Below are 16,841 nucleotides of genomic sequence, written 5' to 3' on the forward strand. Positions count from 1 at the left end.
TTCCATTATTAATTTGAGCATGTCCCATTCAAAATTTGGAATTAGTGGAACACCGAAAAATAAGGAAAAGAAGAAGAAGAAGGAATCAACATGAATTAGGTATAGTAATTCGACACTTATTTTTCTTAAATAAGGTCTTGAGTTCGAGTCTTGAGAATGAAAAAAATCTATATCGAAAGAGTTTTACGTCATTAGAAGGAAATATAGTCAAATTGAATTAATTTGACTCGTTAAACTTTTAGATATCAAAATATATTGACTAAAAAAATTAATTCTTTATCTGTATGGTCACCGATCACGGTCTTTTAATTTGTTTTTTTTTTCCGACGGGCTAAAAATTAAAAGGCTTGTTTGGTTTCAAAGTAGGATTTTAAAATCCTACTTTAACTTAATTCTATACAACAAAATAAAATAATTTATATAAAATTAAATAGTAAATCCATTTATATCATTTTTTTCAAAATTAAAATCTAATTTTAAAATCAGAAATTTTCCAAGGCCATCAGGTACATGTGACTCGTTCAAGGCTCATCCTCATCCCTCTCCAGAATACTCTATATTATAAAATATGTTCAACTCAATCTAACGGGCAGAGGCTCTAGAGAGACTGACGCGTGTTAGATTTTCAAAAATTTATTTAAAAGAATTGCAATGTCACATTCTCCATGTCGTCCGCGGAATCTCTGTCGTTATCACGAGTCTGCTAGATATACCATCCATTAATTATAATAAAAAGAGAGCAAAACCAATTAGAATTTCTCCTTCAGAAAATTATTATACATATATATATATATATATATATTCTGTATGTCTCTACATTTATATATGCGCCGCCCGTGAAGCAAACCCCTTTAGAAATATGAGAAATTTGTGTGAAAGTGTTTTTGCAATAACCACATCAGATTGAATGGCTGCTGCTGCTTCTTCCTCTTGTTCTTCTCATCAATGGGAGGGCCTCCACTTTGTGCTAATACCCCTCATGTGTCCCGGTCACCTGATCCCAATGGTGGACATTGCCCGTCTCATCGCACAACATCGAGTCAATGTCACCATAGTCACCACCCCGCTGAATGCAGCCCGAGTTGAGGCAACAGTTGGTCGTGCCTCAGCCTCTGGCTTGCCTGTCAGGCTTCTTGAGGTTAATTTTCCAGCTGGCGAGGCCGGGGTCCCCGAAGGTTGTGAGAATATCGACGCCCTTCCTAACATGGGCATGATCAAGAACTTCATGGCTGCAACTAACATGATGCAAAACCCAATCGAGCGCCTCCTTAGAGAGATCATGCCAGCTCCCAGCTGCATCGTGTCGGACAGGACCTTACCATGGACGGGCAACCTCGCTCGGAACTTGGGGATCCCGAGGGTCCTGTTCGATGGCACGAGCTGTTTCACTCACCTATGCATGTATAACCTTCAACTCTACAAGACCCACGAAAAGGTTGCCGATCGTTGGGAGCTCTTTATGGTACCTGGGATGCCTGGTAGGATAGAATTCACTAGGGCACAACTCGCTGGTAATTTCAATCCCCCGTCGAATGTCGATATGGAAGAGATCAGGAAAAGGATCAGGGAGGAGTCAGAAGCAGCGCATGCCGTCATAATTAACAGTTTCGAGGAGCTGGAAACGGAGTACGTCGAAGCTTATAGAAAGACCAATGAGGGTGCTAGGTCTTGGTGCATCGGTCCAGTGTCACTTTGCAACAAGAACATGCTAGACATAAGCCAACGAGGTAATCGTTCCTCTGAAGACCATTCCCGATTCTTACACTGGCTAGACTCTCACCCACCCCGATCCGCCATCTATGCTTGTCTTGGAAGTCTGAACCGGGTCACAGTGGATCAGATGAAAGAGCTGGGCCGGGGCCTGGAATCATCGAAGAGCCCATTCATTTGGGTCATCCGGGGAGCAAACCATGGCGAGGAGCTCGACCAATGGCTCTCGGAGGATGGGTTGGAAGAGAGGGTCCAGGGGCGTGGCTTGCTGATCCGGGGGTGGGCACCGCAGGTCCTGATTCTCTCGCACCCATCGGTCGGCGGATTCCTGACGCACTGTGGGTGGAACTCCACACTGGAAGGGATCAGCGCGGGCGTGCCGATGGTGACATGGCCGCTTTTTGCTGAGCAGTTCTATAACGAGAAGTTGCTTGTGGATGTTCTGAGGGTCGGGGTCAGTGTCGGGGCCAAGGAGGTGGTGCACTTGGGTGAAGAAGATAAGCACGGAGTGATGTTGAAGGCGGAGGATGTCAGGGTTGCAGTGGATAAGGTGATGAGTGGAGATGAAGAGGGAGAGGAGAGGAGGAAGACGGCTAAAGAGCTTGCAAGGAAGGCCACAGAAGCAGGAGAGGAAGGCGGGTCTTCATATGTCAATATCAAGAAACTGATCGAGCATATAAGGGGACGAGCCTAGATGTATATACATACATGTATGTATATGAATACTAGGCGGGGACCGAGATAATTTAACAGATGCATGATAGATGGACATGGATTTGGACTTGATCGAGTTTAACTGGGGTTTGGCTATATCTATGCTTGCGTTAAATGAAAATTTTTTTTCTTTGGAGAAACGAACTCATATATACCATAGCTTTTGATAACGAAATCAAATTTGATTTAATTTGATTTGAGAAAATAGAGACAAAAAATAATTGAGAAAAATATGTGAGAAAATTTGAAGATAAAAAAAGTAATGATTGTGTTATTAAATTGAGAAAAAAGTGTTGAAATTGAGAAAAAAAAATGTTAAATAGTTGAGAGAATTTAGTATTAAAAAATTAATTTAAATAATAGATAATAAAATGTACGAGAGAAAATTTGAAAAATAAAATAAAAAAATAATGATTTTATTATTGAATTGAGGAAAAAGTAAAGTTAAACTAAGTAAAATTAAATTGGTAGAGTTTTATCATTTAATGTACAGATCTAATTTCAACTAGATTAAATGAGATCCATTGGATTTTGAATACATGAATATGCACCGAAGAAAAAAAAATGATTGAGCTAGCTAGGCCTTCACTTTCTTTTTCTAGTAATCTTATTTTCTCATTTCTTGCTTTTTATTTGTACATGCAACTTTGTCAAACATATAATGATAAATTATGATCGAGAGAAATTTAGGTAGTAGTTCTAATAATTTGCGGTTTTTGAAAGAGAGTTTTAAGAGTTTTATTTTGCAAAAATGAAGTCTAAAGCTGTGTTTGATTTGTTAGTATGATTTTAAAATCATGATTTTGATTTTGATTTTGATTTTGATTATGAAAAAAGACAAATGAGATAGTATTATAAATTTGACTTGGAAAACGTGTGTTTTTGTTGTTTAATGGGTAGAATTAAAATCAAAATTGCGATTCTAAAATCACACCTACATTTCAAACGGGCCATGTTTGCTAAATTGTGGTTCGTTCCATAACAAGTCGTTATGGTGCTTCTAATTTGCATTTGACTTTGTGAAATATATCCCAACTACAGTTTTTTCTGTATGCATGTCAATCTATCAAATACACACACAGAAAAAAAATCCAAAACTTATCCCCTTAACTTTGTTTTTTTTTTCATTTTTAATAACATGTAACATAGGCCAAAAAGGCCAGCTAGAATATTCACTGCATCAAGTTCAAATTAATCTCGTTATAGCGACTGGTTATGAAATGAACCAAAATTAATATCTCATTTAAACAAATATTTATAAAATTTTTAAGATTCACATTAAAAACAGAAATTTTTAGAACATTGCTCTAACTTTCCCTAGTATCAAGAAAAGATAAAGATAAATAATTTTGTGTAGCAAAGAGAATAATCTTTCAAAATTTTATTTTATTTTTTCATAGAATACTTTATTTACTCTAAAAGTGGCTATGATTCTTTTATATAAGTGAACGATTTTGTCTTTGCATATATTTTTTAATGAGATCATGTTTATTCTCAGGTGAAACTCATTTAAGCGTGACTTGAACTTATTATGAGATATTTTCATTAAATTTCAAACCATTTCACTGCAAATAAAATCCGATCATTATACATTTAATTCGCCGTTGACCATATCCTCGTGATATGTCTCGATATAGGCGACGACAATGATGAAATCGTGTTTTAAATGCATTTATGTGGGTTCTATTGATGATTTGCGGTAGGAATTTTTTTTAAAAATTTTCGGTGGATAAACGGGTTGAAGGCAAAAGGAAATAAAAAATAAAATAAAAAACTAAAGACCCCTCTAGTATGACTCCGTGTCATGCTAACACGATTTTCTTGCGTTGGATGTGGGTGGGTCCCACAATCCACTACAAATTCAACAGTAAAGAGACTCCGTATCACGGTGATACAAAGTCATAATTTCCTTAAACTAAACAGAGTCGATTAGAGCAGGGTGATCCATAAGAGTGCGTTTGGATTTAGAGTTGAGTTTTGATTTTAATTGGTTTGTAATGATTATATTATAGAATTATGAGAAAAAGTGTGAAAAATAATAAATAGTTAAGAGAAAGTAATGATTAAGTAATGATTGTATTATTGAATTGTGAAAAAAGTAATGAATAGTCGAGAGAATTTAATATTAAAAATTGAATTTAATGATTAAAAAAATATAAAAATATAAAAAATAAAAAAGTAATGATTGTATTGTTGAATTGAAAATAAGTAGAGTTGAGTTGAGTTGAAAATTTTTTAAAAAATAAATACACCCAATATCTCCATAAGCAGAGGTCTTACTTCGTCCCGAGGGGAACGACAAATATGCAACCCCAAAGATAATCTCAACCATCTCATCAGCCCGCCAACCGTGTTCAACATTATCCACCTGTGGACGGTCGAGTCCACCAAATGAGTCGCCATTCTCTTGCTGGTCTACTCACGGAAGAAGCCACACCGTAAAACAGTCAAATTCAGACAAATCTACAACATTTAGTTCCATTTTTGCCTTGACCGGGAAAAGGAAACATATATATTATATCATGTGGCAGTAGATTCCAACTTTGATGATATGTGAAGGTATTTAATTAAGAAAAATATTATAATTATAATTTATAATCTCAACAATATTAAATAATGATTGAGTGATAAATAATTTGAACATTCCTAAAAAGAAGAATACAAATTTATATTTCAAAACGTACTTGGTGGGAGGGAAGTATTTTTTAATACTCAATTTCCGGAATTATAAAAAAATATTTTCATGAATTTTTTTAGTACCAAAAAAATATTATAAGTCGTTAAGTCGACATAAATACGCATGCCGTTACGTCATTCAACACAACAAGATAGTCCAAAATTACAAATAAAGGCTGTCGGAACAGTGTCTGATGGAGAAGTAGCGAGAAGCAAATTTCTTGTATACGTGTATAAAACATATTCAAGCCAAACAAATTCAGGAGGTGTTTCTATAGGAAGCACCCCGAATTAATGGCTTCTTCTAGTTCTTCACAATGGGAAGATCTACACTTTGTGCTAATACCCCTCATGTGTCCCGGTCACCTCATCCCGATGGTGGAAATTGCCCGGCTTATCGTGCAACACCGCGTCAATGTCACCATAGTCACCACCCCTGTGAATGCGGCCTGAGTTGAGGTGACAGTCGGTCGTGCTTCTGCCCTTGGCTTGCCTATCCGTCTTCTCAAGGTTAAGTTTCCGGCTGCTGAGACCGGCCTACTGGAGGGATGCGATAATATGGATGCCCTCCCCGAATTGATTTGAGCAGGAACTTCATGGTGGCCACTGAGATGTTGCGAACCCCGGTCGAGCGCCTTCTGAGAGAGGTCAGGCCAGCTCCGAGCCTCATCATATCGGACAGACACCTAGCATGGACGGCCGACCTCGCTCAGGACCTGGGGATTCCGAGGATCCTGTTTGATGGCATGAGCTGCTTCGCTCACCTATGCACGCACAACCTTCATCTATACAAGCCCCACGAGAAGGTTGCCGATCGGTCGGAGCCATTTGCAGTGCCTGGGATGCCTGGTAGGATAGTGTTCACTGGGGCACAGCTCCCCGGAGCTTTCAATCCCCCTCGGATACTGATATGCTTCAGGATGTTAGGAAGCGGATAAGGGAGTCTGCAGAAACAGCGCATGCTGTCATCATTAACAGTTTTGAGGAGCTCGAACCGGAGAACATCGAAACTTATAGGAAGACCAGCGAGGGTGCTCGAGCATGGTGCATCGGTCCAGTGTCACTTTGCAACAAGAACATGCTCGACGTGAGCCAACGAGGCAATCGTTCTTCTGAAGACGAGTCACATTTGTTAGATTGGCTAAATTGTCTTCCACCTGGGTCCGTGATCTATGCTTGTCTAGGAAGTCTGAACCGGGTCAATCCGGCGCAGAAGAAAGAAATGGGGCGGGGCCTGGAATCATCGAAAAAGCCCGTTCATTTGGGTCATCCGGAGAGTGAACCAGGGTGAGGAGCTCGAACAGTGGCTCTCAGAGGACGGGTTCGAAGAGAGGGTCAAGGGACGCTGCTTGCTCATCCGAGGGTGGGCCCCTCAGGTGCTCATACTCTCACACCCATTGGTCGGAGGGTTTCTGACACACTGCGGGTGGAACTCCAAGCTAGAAGGGATAAGCGCGGGCGTGCCGATGGTGACGTGGCCGCTCTTCGCAGAGCAGTTCTACAACGAGGAGATGATCATGGAGGTCCTGAGGTTCGGGGTCGGGGCCAAAGAGGTGGTGCACTTGGGGAATGAAGACGAGCATGGAGTGATGGTGAAGGGAAAGGATATTAAGGTTGCTGTAGATAACGTGATGAGTGAGGATGAAAAGGGGGAGGAGAGGAGGAAGCGAGCTAAGAAGCTTGCAAAGAAGGCAAGTAAAGCAGTAGAACAAGCTGGATCCTCTTACCTTAATATTAAGAAATTAATTGAGAAAGTCTTTATCCTTTGGTAAATCGACTCGATTAAAATTGAATAAGTTGAGACCCGCTAGACTTTCGAATATTAAGCCATGATTTGTATCTCGTGTGTGTATATACATATGTGTGTGTGTGTTACAAGTCCATCATCTTACTTTCTACGCGTGTCATTGACCACGATCAACTGACAGATCTAAAGAAAATACAAGGAAAATGAAATATCTTTCTCAATAATGACTATTTCTGGGACAAATTGTACGTAATAAATGGAACTTACGATTTGTAGATCTTTTGTCTTTAATATATGCATGTGATGATACAAGTTCATCATCTAACTACAATGTACGTCACTGAACACGGTGCCAGTTCAAAAACAAAATGCGATGAAAATGAAATAATCACAGGGTTATTGTATCATGATGAAAATTTAATAATGATTTTCCAGGAGTTGAGAGAATTCCATATGTTAGCCTTGGATGGGGAGAGTTTCCGATGACGAACATTCAGTTTGGTAATTTTTAAAGAGAATAATAATTCTTTTCGATGAGATTACGAGCCTATCGATTCAAAAGTAATCCCGTTTGGAGTCAATTTTGCATTGACCACGAGATAATTCTGGTGAGATGTAAAATATGATAAACTGACGGATACAAGACGAAATTCTTCATTCACGTGTTTGACTATTCTGGTGGGCTTTTGTTGGGCCTAGAATCTTCACCAATGTGTGTGGGCCAAAGCCCAAGTCTCTTCTTTCCTACGAGGGGAAGGTAGATGACATTCTATCACTTGGCTTCTTCCACATCGTCAGTCAATTGGGATCGGAAGTTCCAGAGCTTGGGTAATTTCTTCCACCGTAGCCACGCTACTTCATGAAAATGGCTTCGTCGAGTTCTGGATATGAATCACTTCACTTTGTTCTGCTGCCTCATTTGGCCCATGGCCACTCGATCCCAATGATGGACATGGCCCGACTATTAGCCCGCCGCGGCCCCACCGTTACCGTGATCACAACCCATCTCAACGCCGTCCGGTCCCAATCGACGATTGATCGGGCCGCCACATCGGGCCTCAAAGTCCGCCTCCTCGAGGTCCCGTTCCCGTCCTCGGAGGCGGGCCTGCCGGAAGGCTGCGAGAGCATGGACTCCCTCCCGAACCGGGACTTGTTAAAGAACCTCCTCCTCGGCATCAGGATGTTGCGAGAGCCCGTTGAGGAATTGTTTGGCCAGCTGCAGCCCCGCCCGAGCTGCGTGATCGCGGACAAGAACATCATGTGGGCCCACGAGACCGCTGGCAAGTTTGGGATCCCGAGGATCGTGTTCGATGGGACGAGCTGTTTCTCGCTCCTGTGCACGCATCGGATAGTCGAGTCCAAGGTCTACGAGACCGTCCCGGAGGCGGAGCCCTTTGTCGTGCCAGGGCTGCCCGATCGGATTGCACTGACCCGAGCCCAGCTTCCCGGCGCAGTTAATATAGGCCAGACCGATACCAAGGATGTCCGGGATGAAATCAGATCGAAGGAACTCGCGGCTTATGGCGTTGTTGCAAATACTTTCGAGGAGCTCGAACCGGCTTATGTTGAAGAGTTTAGGAAGGTCCGGGGCAGAGTTTGGTGCGTCGGGCCTGTCTCGCTAGTGAATGAGAACGGCCTGGATAAGGCTGAGCGAGGCAACAGGGCGGCGATCGACGAAAGCCACTGCCTGAAGTGGCTCGATTCACGGGGTCCGAAGTCTGTAATCTACGCGTGTCTCGGAAGCCTGAGCCGGCTCACCCCGCTGCAGTTGATAGAGATGGGCCTAGGCCTTGAGGCATCGAACAGGCCATTCATCTGGGTCGTCCGAGGTGGCCAGGAGTTCGAGGACTGGGTATCGGAGTCTAGGTTCGAGGATTGGACCGCAGGCCGAGGCCTACTGGTCCGCGGTTGGGCCCCGCAGGTACTGATACTATCCCACCCAGCGGTTGGCGGGTTTCTAACGCACTGCGGGTGGAACTCGACCCTGGAAGGTGTCTGCGCAGGCGTGCCGATGGTGACATGGCCGATGTTCGCCGAGCAGTTCTACAACGAGAAGATGATCGTTCAGGTGCTGAGGGTCGGGGTGAGCCTGGGATCGGAGGTTGCCATCAAGTGGGGGGAGGAGGAGAAGTTCGGGGCCGTGATGAAGAAGGAAACGGTGGAGAAGGCCATAAAAGAGGTGATGGATGAAGAAGAGGAGGAAGCTCGAGGGAGAAGGAGGAGAGCCATGGAGCTTGGACAGAAAGCAAAGAAGGCCATGGACGAAGGTGGCTCTTCCTACCTCAATCTGAACCTGCTGATTGAAGATATCAAGCAGCAAGTCATGGGCCGTTGATTAATTCCATTCCATGCCTCTCTTTTTGTACATTGAATCGCTGCAACAGTTGTTCGTATGGATGATTACAAGAACATCTGATTAAATCTGTTCATGTGAACGAGCAATAATCAAGATTTACGAAGTGCTTAAATTTTCTATGATGGTCACAACGACATTCGCCAATCACATTAGATAAAACGTACGTTAATAGAACCGTCCACACGAAAAATTAAAAAGAAATTAATGGGTTTATAAAATATGGATATCACAACCTACTATGTGTTTAATAGCTCATAGATTCAGTAAAATTTTAGATGATATTAGAGCATGTTAAGTTTCCATGTGTTCATGTGGGGACTCACACCACGCTAGATTCGAGTGTACAACTTGTGGCTAGTGAAGATCGAGTCCAAAAGCACAAGCCCGACTCGTAATTGGTTTGATTGACCCCTCACCTGAGTGTGAAAGTAAAAGTCCACCTCGAGCTCAAACTAAAATGTTAGGGTGGAAGTGATAGCCCACCTCGAGCTCGAGGTAAAATGTCGAGGGCGAGTGTTTAAGGGTGTGTTTGTTTTATAAAAAATTTTCAATTCAACTCAACTTAAATCCACTTATCTTCAATTCAACAATATAATCATTACTTTTTTTAATTTTTAATTTTTTTAATCATTCAATTCAATTTTTAATATTAAATTTTTTCAACTATTTATTACTTTTTAACTATTCAACAACACAATCATTACTTAATCATTACTTTCTCTCAATTATTTATTACTTTTTCACACATTTTCTCATAATTCAACAATACAATCATTACAAACCAATTAAAATCAAAACTCAACTCAACTCAACTCAAAATCCAAACGCACTCTAAGTATTCACGTGTCACGTAAAAATAAATGGTGAAAAAAGACTATACGGATAACATGAGGACGAGTGTTCATACGGAATAGAATTTTACTCAACTTAATAACTCAATAGGTCCAACAAAATTTTACACAAACATGACAGAATTTTGGCTGCGATTGATTCTCGTGAATGGACTGACAGTCATAGAAAAAGATAGCCTATCGTGAGTACACTGTAAACAGACAGTCATAGTACAAGATAGCCGCTCATTATTATGGCCTCTCATCCTTTAGGAAGCAAAGAACATGGAATCTTTCATAGTTGCAATCTATTCAATTTTTGGTCGAGAGGTCAGAAATTAGGGCGTTTGATTTTACAATTTAATTTTAAAATTTTAATTTTAATTTTAACTCAACTCACTAAATAATAAAAGTCGATAACATAATTATTATTTTTCATTTTTCTTTAATTTTTTAATCATTCAATTCAATTTTTAATGATAAATTTTCTCAACTATTCATTACTTTTTTTTATAATTTAACAATACAATCATTACTTTTTTTATTTTTTTCGTATTTTTTTTATAATTTAACATCACAATCATTACAAATAAATTAAAATCAACACTCAATTCAACTTAACTCAACTCTAAAATTAAACACACTCCATTTATTTTCAATTCAACAACACAATCATTATTTTTAAATTTTTTAAATTTTTTTAATCATTTAATTCAATTTTTATTATTAAATTTTATCAACTATTCATTACTTTTACAAAATTCAACAACACAATCATTACTTTCTCTCAACTATTCATTACTTTTTCACACTTTTTTTTTTTCACAATTCAACAACACAATCATTACTTTCTCTCAACTATTCATTACTTTTTCACACTTTTTTTTATAATTCAACAATACAATCATTATAAACCAATTAAAATCAAAATTTAACTCAACTCCAAATCCAAACGCACTCCTAATACCTCCATATTAGTTGTCGACTGTAGGCAGAATAGCCTTTGTCTTATTTCATGGACTTCATTGTCGAAATACTCTATAACAGTCTCAGTAGACTCTTCCATATCGAAAACATCCTATTAAATTAATTATCACGAGCTTCAATACCACTTATAAAAAAAGAATATTGATACAAATATTTAAACGATTTACAAACTGAATTTCTCGAATACTAATGATTGCCATTTCGATGCCACGACAGCACTACGTCTAACCCTATTCATTTGTGTAATGATAAAAAGCATCGATTGAAATCAAGAGATCATGAATTTGACTTTTATCACCATTTATTTCGATTTATTTTCTAACCACATGCGTAGTGACTATGATCGGAAAAAAAAAAGGCAGGAAAAAAAATAAACTAATATTAATCTCAAACTCATTGACGCCCAAAGATCTTGCGCACCTTTGTCTTTGTGCACCCAATATTTATTCAATTTTTTTTAATGGCTACTTGTCCCTTTTGCGTTCGCATCAATAGTCTCGATCGATAAAATCATGTGGAAGAAGGACAAGGAGTTAGGCTCGAAAGATGACGACGACAAAATCAACCCACAATGTAGGACTCTAGTTAACTTGCCGTTGCCGAATCTAATAATTTACTCCAAACGCATATTATATGATACGGATTAGTTCATAATACAATTTCCTAACCTTGATACGACGACGTAATACAATTTCCTACCAAACGCAGTCAATATAATACAATTTCCTAACCTTATTAAGACAATGTAACAGTTGTCACATGTTGTTTGTGACTTAACCCCGGGGACAAGTATATATACATATATATACATATGCATGATATATATGTGTGTAAATTTTGTAGCTACGTGACATTCAACTAACAATTCTATCCAACTAATAGTCCACTTAATTGTTTTACATTTAAATATATATATATATATATATTATATAGAGAAAGTTTGTTTCTTCTTGTTTGTATCTTTATCGAGCTGCCACTCTCTCGATCTCTCTCGTTCACTATATGAAGCAGACAAAACAGAAGGTCCCCCAGTGATCTGGCTCTCACAAATTCTTCTAGATAATTTAGTATGATTGATTAGTATGATTGTGACATATATATAACTGAAGGTATTTAGCATTAGTCCTTTGAAAAGTATTATTATCGATATCTTGCCTCTTTTCTCCCTTGTGGTACAATATATACTCTCTGTTTTTTTTTTCGGTAGGTTATGTTTTCACTAGTAGTGCGTACTCAACTATACTGCTTTAATATTATCCAAAAACAAGGAAAACAATGGATGAGAACGCGATAGCTCGTCTCCCGTTCAAATTCCATGTCTGACGACATGAGCCAACACCGCCGTTATCTACAAATAGTGTAATGCATCATGGCCCGTACATTATGTGCGTTCAACGCATTGTGTTCGTCTGGTCTAGCTAGAGGTGCTGATTCCTCTTTTAATTGTGTTATATATATATATATATAGACACACACACGTCAATATCTTGGCACCATAAGCTTTAATTGACTTTCTAGGACGCAATATTTTTCACTAGCAGCTGCAGCAGCAAGTAATAGCTATCATAAATGCCCTGTCTGACAATTCTGTCTTCTGCAACATCTCTTTACTCACCGGGATCAATAAAGAAAAAAAAGAAATAATAGAGAAAATAATTTTTACTAAAAAACTAAAATAAATTACACAAATTTCGAAAGTAACTATGCAGAAAAAAAAAAAACAGATATGCAGAGAGATACAATGAGTATCGATGCTTCCTCATTAAATTGTGGGGGCAAACTGATTCGAATAATTGCAGTGATATAAGCTGATTTCAATTTATGTCGTATTAAACTATAGAGGATGTAATGAATGTTCAGTGATTATTCATTTTAAATAAAATTTTAAGTTCGAATTTTGTAAATATAAAAAATTCATACCACGATAACTTTACTCTTTAATTGATCAATCCAGCTCGACTGGATTAGTCGGGGGCTCATGAGACTTTCGAATACCAAGATGTATACCGAAAAAATAACTAAAGAGAGTGTATATGCCAGTTGCTTCGATCCCTTATTACTTATAAAAAAAACTATGGAGAATGTATTATGCATGCCATTATATATTTATTTTTTTGCTGAATAAACTCTGGAGACCAAAGAAGATCCATAGCAGCCATGGAATATTCCATTAGTCTGAATGAGTAAAGGGCTTGATGAGACATCAGTCCACTTAAGTTACCATGATTCCACCAAAGCGCACAGTGGAACAAAACAACTTTCATAGGGTTGAGGACAAAGGTCTACTTACGCAAGCGTTTTATGCTGCGTTTGGTTTGTAAGTAATATTTTAAAATCAGATTTTAATTTTGAAAAAGAGTCGTATAAATGGTTATGTATGAGGCCCACTCTTTGATTTTGTATGAGTTATTTTATTTTGTTGTGAAAAAAAGTGGTATAAATGTGATCCACCCTTTGACTTTGTATGAATTATTTTATTTTATTGTGGGTAGAATTAAGTTAAAGTGTGATTTTAAAATCACACTAACAAATCAAACAAAGCGTGTTTAAGTCGAATTTCGACCCCTTGACATCTTATTTGGAAGACAAAGCCCGTTTCCCTGGGATACCACCTCCGTGATATGCCATTATACATAAACATATGTATCGGGTTCGACTAATACTTGTGTAGAGTAAAAATTCATAATGGTCTAATGTACATACTCTTATTTTTTTAACATCGATGTAAAAGTCTATCGCGCTCGTATGCACTCGTAGAAGAACATGTATATACACATAAATATATGGTCCTTAAAACATGCAAACACATTAAAATTCATCATGAAATCAAAGTGGGATGTTTCATTGATTACTCTTGGCCCAGCATGAATACTGAATAACACTGCAGAAAGCTTCTAGAAGCCCCATCCGACGTATGTCTCTCGCATACCCTTTTTTTTTTTTTAATGATGAGGCCCATTAATTCAAACTGATCTCATTCAATTCGACTGGTCGAGTGTTTCTCTTTCTATTTATATTGGTGAGCCTCGTACCGCTTAGTCCATGCATTAACATAGCACTATCTACATTTCACCTCATCCTCTCCTCCTTCGTCACCATCATCACATCTCTTCCTTCTATCCCCTTCCATGGCTTCTCAAGAATTAGGAGGCGAGCTCCACTTCCTCTTCGTCCCTCTCATGTCGCAGAGCCATCTCATCCCCTTCATTGACATGGCTAAGCAGCTCGCCTCCCGCGGGCCAAACGTCACCATCCTCCTCACCCCGCTTAACGCCCTCCGGTTCCGGTCCATCACTGACCAAACTCTAATCGATCCGAACCTCAAAATCCAGTTCCTCATCCTCCAGTTCCCTTGCAGGGAAGCCGGCCTCCCTGATGGCTGCGAGAACATGGACTCACTCCCGTCACCGGACTTTGTCTCCAACTTCTTCGACGCCAGCAACCTGCTCCAAGGCCCTCTCGAGGACTGGCTCGAGGGGGCTCGGCCCAGGCCCGACTGCTTGGTGTCAGACATCTGCCTCCCATGGACCGCCGACCTCGGGCTCAGGTTCAATATTCCGAGGATCGTGTTCCATGGAATCTCCTGCTTCACCATGTTCTGTTCCCACAACTTGAAGAAGTCCAGGATCAAGGAGAAGGTGAAGTCTGACTCGGAGCCGTTCCGGGTCCCCAACATGCCCGATGAGATCGTGTTCACCAAGGCCCAGCTCCCGGAGATGCAGCTCAAGAACAGTGGGCCCGACGACATGGAGAACCTCCTCTACAAGTTCAAGGCTGCCGAGCTGTCAGCAGATGGTGTAATGGTGAACACGTTTGAAGAACTGGAGCCAAACTACGTGAAGGGTTACCAGAGTGTCGTGAAGAGGCTGTGGTGCATTGGGCCTGTCTCCCTCAGCAACACAAAGAACTCCTCCAAGATCGATAGAGGAAACAAGTCCGCCATCGATGAGAGCCTCTGCCTCGAGTGGCTTGACTCGAGAAACCCTAGCTCCGTTCTCTACATCTGCTTTGGGAGCTTGTGCCACGTTTCGGCATCTCAGTTGATAGAGCTCGCTCTCGGGCTCGAGTCATCGAACCGTTCCTTCATGTGGGTGATTAAGAAAGGGGACTACTCGGAGGAGCTTGAGAACTGGTTCGCGGAGGAGAAGTATGAGGAGAGAGTGAAGGACAGGGGTATAATCATCCGCGGGTGGGCCCCGCAGGTCCTGATCCTATCCCACTCCGCGGTCGGAGGTTTCATGACTCACTGCGGGTGGAACTCGACCCTGGAGGGGGTGAGCGCCGGGGTGCCCATGATCACGTGGCCCATGTTTGCGGAGCAGTTTTACAACGAGAAGCTGATAGTGCAGGTGATCGGGACCGGAGTCAGGGTCGGGGTCGAGCGGTGCATGAACTGGGGTGAGGAGGACAAGGTCGGGGTGCTGGTGAGGAGGGAGGACGTGAGGAGGGCTATAGAGAAATTGATGGATGAAGGAAAGGAAAGTGATGAGAGGAGGAGAAGGGCGAGGAAGTTGGGTGAGGTAGCCGAGAGGGCAGTCGAAGGAGGAGGCTCCTCTTACTCCAACATGAACCTTATGATTCAACACGTCAAAGAGTTACTAAATAGAAGGATGAATGAGCAGTATTATTGTTAAGGCATAACTAATATCGACTATGTATATTAAGGTATAGTAGTTGGATCAGATAATATATATTGATAGACCTCGGTGCAGCAGTTGGATCAGGTAAACTTGGGTAACGTTTTGTAAGTATAATTGTTTCATTGAATGAATTCCGCTTGATGGATATCGATAGGGTAAACCATCATCGGGTCGGTTTGAACCACGTAACCCAGAACTCATGAGCCTCCGACGAATGCATTTTATAAGGTAGTCCCTAGAGGGCCCGGACTAGGCCTGCTAACCAAAAAAAGGTCAAGCCCGACTCACAAGCGCTAAGCACTTGAGAGCCGACAAACCCCTCAAGCCCTGTCGAACCTTCAGAGCCGATGACCCTCCCTCCGTGGCCCTTCTTGCCGGCGAACCTCACTGCAAGAAAATAAAGATGCTGTGACGGCGATTAATGGGGGTGGCGCTTCTTCCCTCAGTAAAAGTATGAATTACAGCCAAGGACGTGCCACTCACTCGAAGAAGTTGAAAACGGCCTCCTGTCACCTTTCCTTAGATTCAATGGAGAAAAATACTAGTTGGCTCATATTCAACGAGAAGTTTTGAGCGATCTAATGATTGACGTGCATAAACTGATGTCCAATGCATAGCTGAGATTTGTCATCTTTAGTCGGAGGATTCCGGAAGGCTCATATTCATTAAGTAGAGGATAATATCCTGGGACGTACATATGTGGCACTTTGATTCAAGGGGAGCCAAACTACAGGAAAGATAAAGAAATGACAACATCGTAAGGTCAATAGAGGCGAGAAGAGATAATCTCATAATGAAAATGACAAATTCAACATGATATGTTAACAATTTTATAACTTTTCTCATTTTGAAATGGGGCGAGCGCCCGGTGCACCACTTAAATTCATCCCCAGGAGCATTCCGAATATATGATTTAAGGCGTAATCAAGCTGAAGTGGAAGATTTGATGAACAAGAGCTATGTGGGAAGGGAGAGTTGTCATAATCTTTTACCAATACAATAAAATATATTGAAAAGGAGTTTAATTTAACTGAATTTCACCAAAAAGAAAAAAAAACGGAAAGCACGTTGATGCATTGATCCGATGTGAACTTTTGCAATGTGAAAGGTGATAATCTCAATTATAATCTAATCAACATTACCCCCAAAAAATTGTAATTTTAGCTCGAACTGATCATCGT

At 40.4% G+C, this 16,841-nt stretch overlaps 4 protein-coding genes across 4 annotated transcripts; all 4 read left to right on the forward strand.

Annotated features, from left to right (window-relative positions):
• Positions 1-719: 719 nt before the first annotated feature.
• On the forward strand, positions 720-2,564 carry LOC116208922 (UDP-glycosyltransferase 73E1-like). Its single transcript, XM_031542497.1, has one exon. The coding sequence runs from the start codon at positions 908-910 to the stop codon at positions 2,402-2,404; it is 1,497 nt and encodes a 498-aa protein (XP_031398357.1). The 5' UTR covers positions 720-907; the 3' UTR covers positions 2,405-2,564.
• Positions 2,565-5,696: 3,132 nt separating this feature from the next.
• On the forward strand, positions 5,697-6,872 carry LOC116207854 (UDP-glycosyltransferase 73C6-like). The gene is made up of 3 exons (XM_031540971.1): positions 5,697-5,906; positions 6,020-6,231; positions 6,314-6,872. The coding sequence occupies exons 1-3, from the start codon at positions 5,697-5,699 to the stop codon at positions 6,870-6,872; spliced, it is 981 nt and encodes a 326-aa protein (XP_031396831.1).
• A 632-nt stretch (positions 6,873-7,504) lies between these two features.
• LOC116207956 (UDP-glycosyltransferase 73C4-like) lies at positions 7,505-9,322 on the forward strand. Its single transcript, XM_031541101.1, has one exon. The coding sequence runs from the start codon at positions 7,707-7,709 to the stop codon at positions 9,180-9,182; it is 1,476 nt and encodes a 491-aa protein (XP_031396961.1). The 5' UTR covers positions 7,505-7,706; the 3' UTR covers positions 9,183-9,322.
• Positions 9,323-14,034: 4,712 nt separating this feature from the next.
• On the forward strand, positions 14,035-15,844 carry LOC116209211 (UDP-glycosyltransferase 73C3-like). The gene has a single exon (XM_031542795.1). The coding sequence runs from the start codon at positions 14,149-14,151 to the stop codon at positions 15,652-15,654; it is 1,506 nt and encodes a 501-aa protein (XP_031398655.1). The 5' UTR covers positions 14,035-14,148; the 3' UTR covers positions 15,655-15,844.
• The last annotated feature ends 997 nt before the right edge of the window (positions 15,845-16,841 follow it).

This window comes from Punica granatum, chromosome 5 (assembly GCF_007655135.1).
Source record: "Punica granatum isolate Tunisia-2019 chromosome 5, ASM765513v2, whole genome shotgun sequence".
Lineage (NCBI taxonomy): Eukaryota > Viridiplantae > Streptophyta > Magnoliopsida > Myrtales > Lythraceae > Punica > Punica granatum.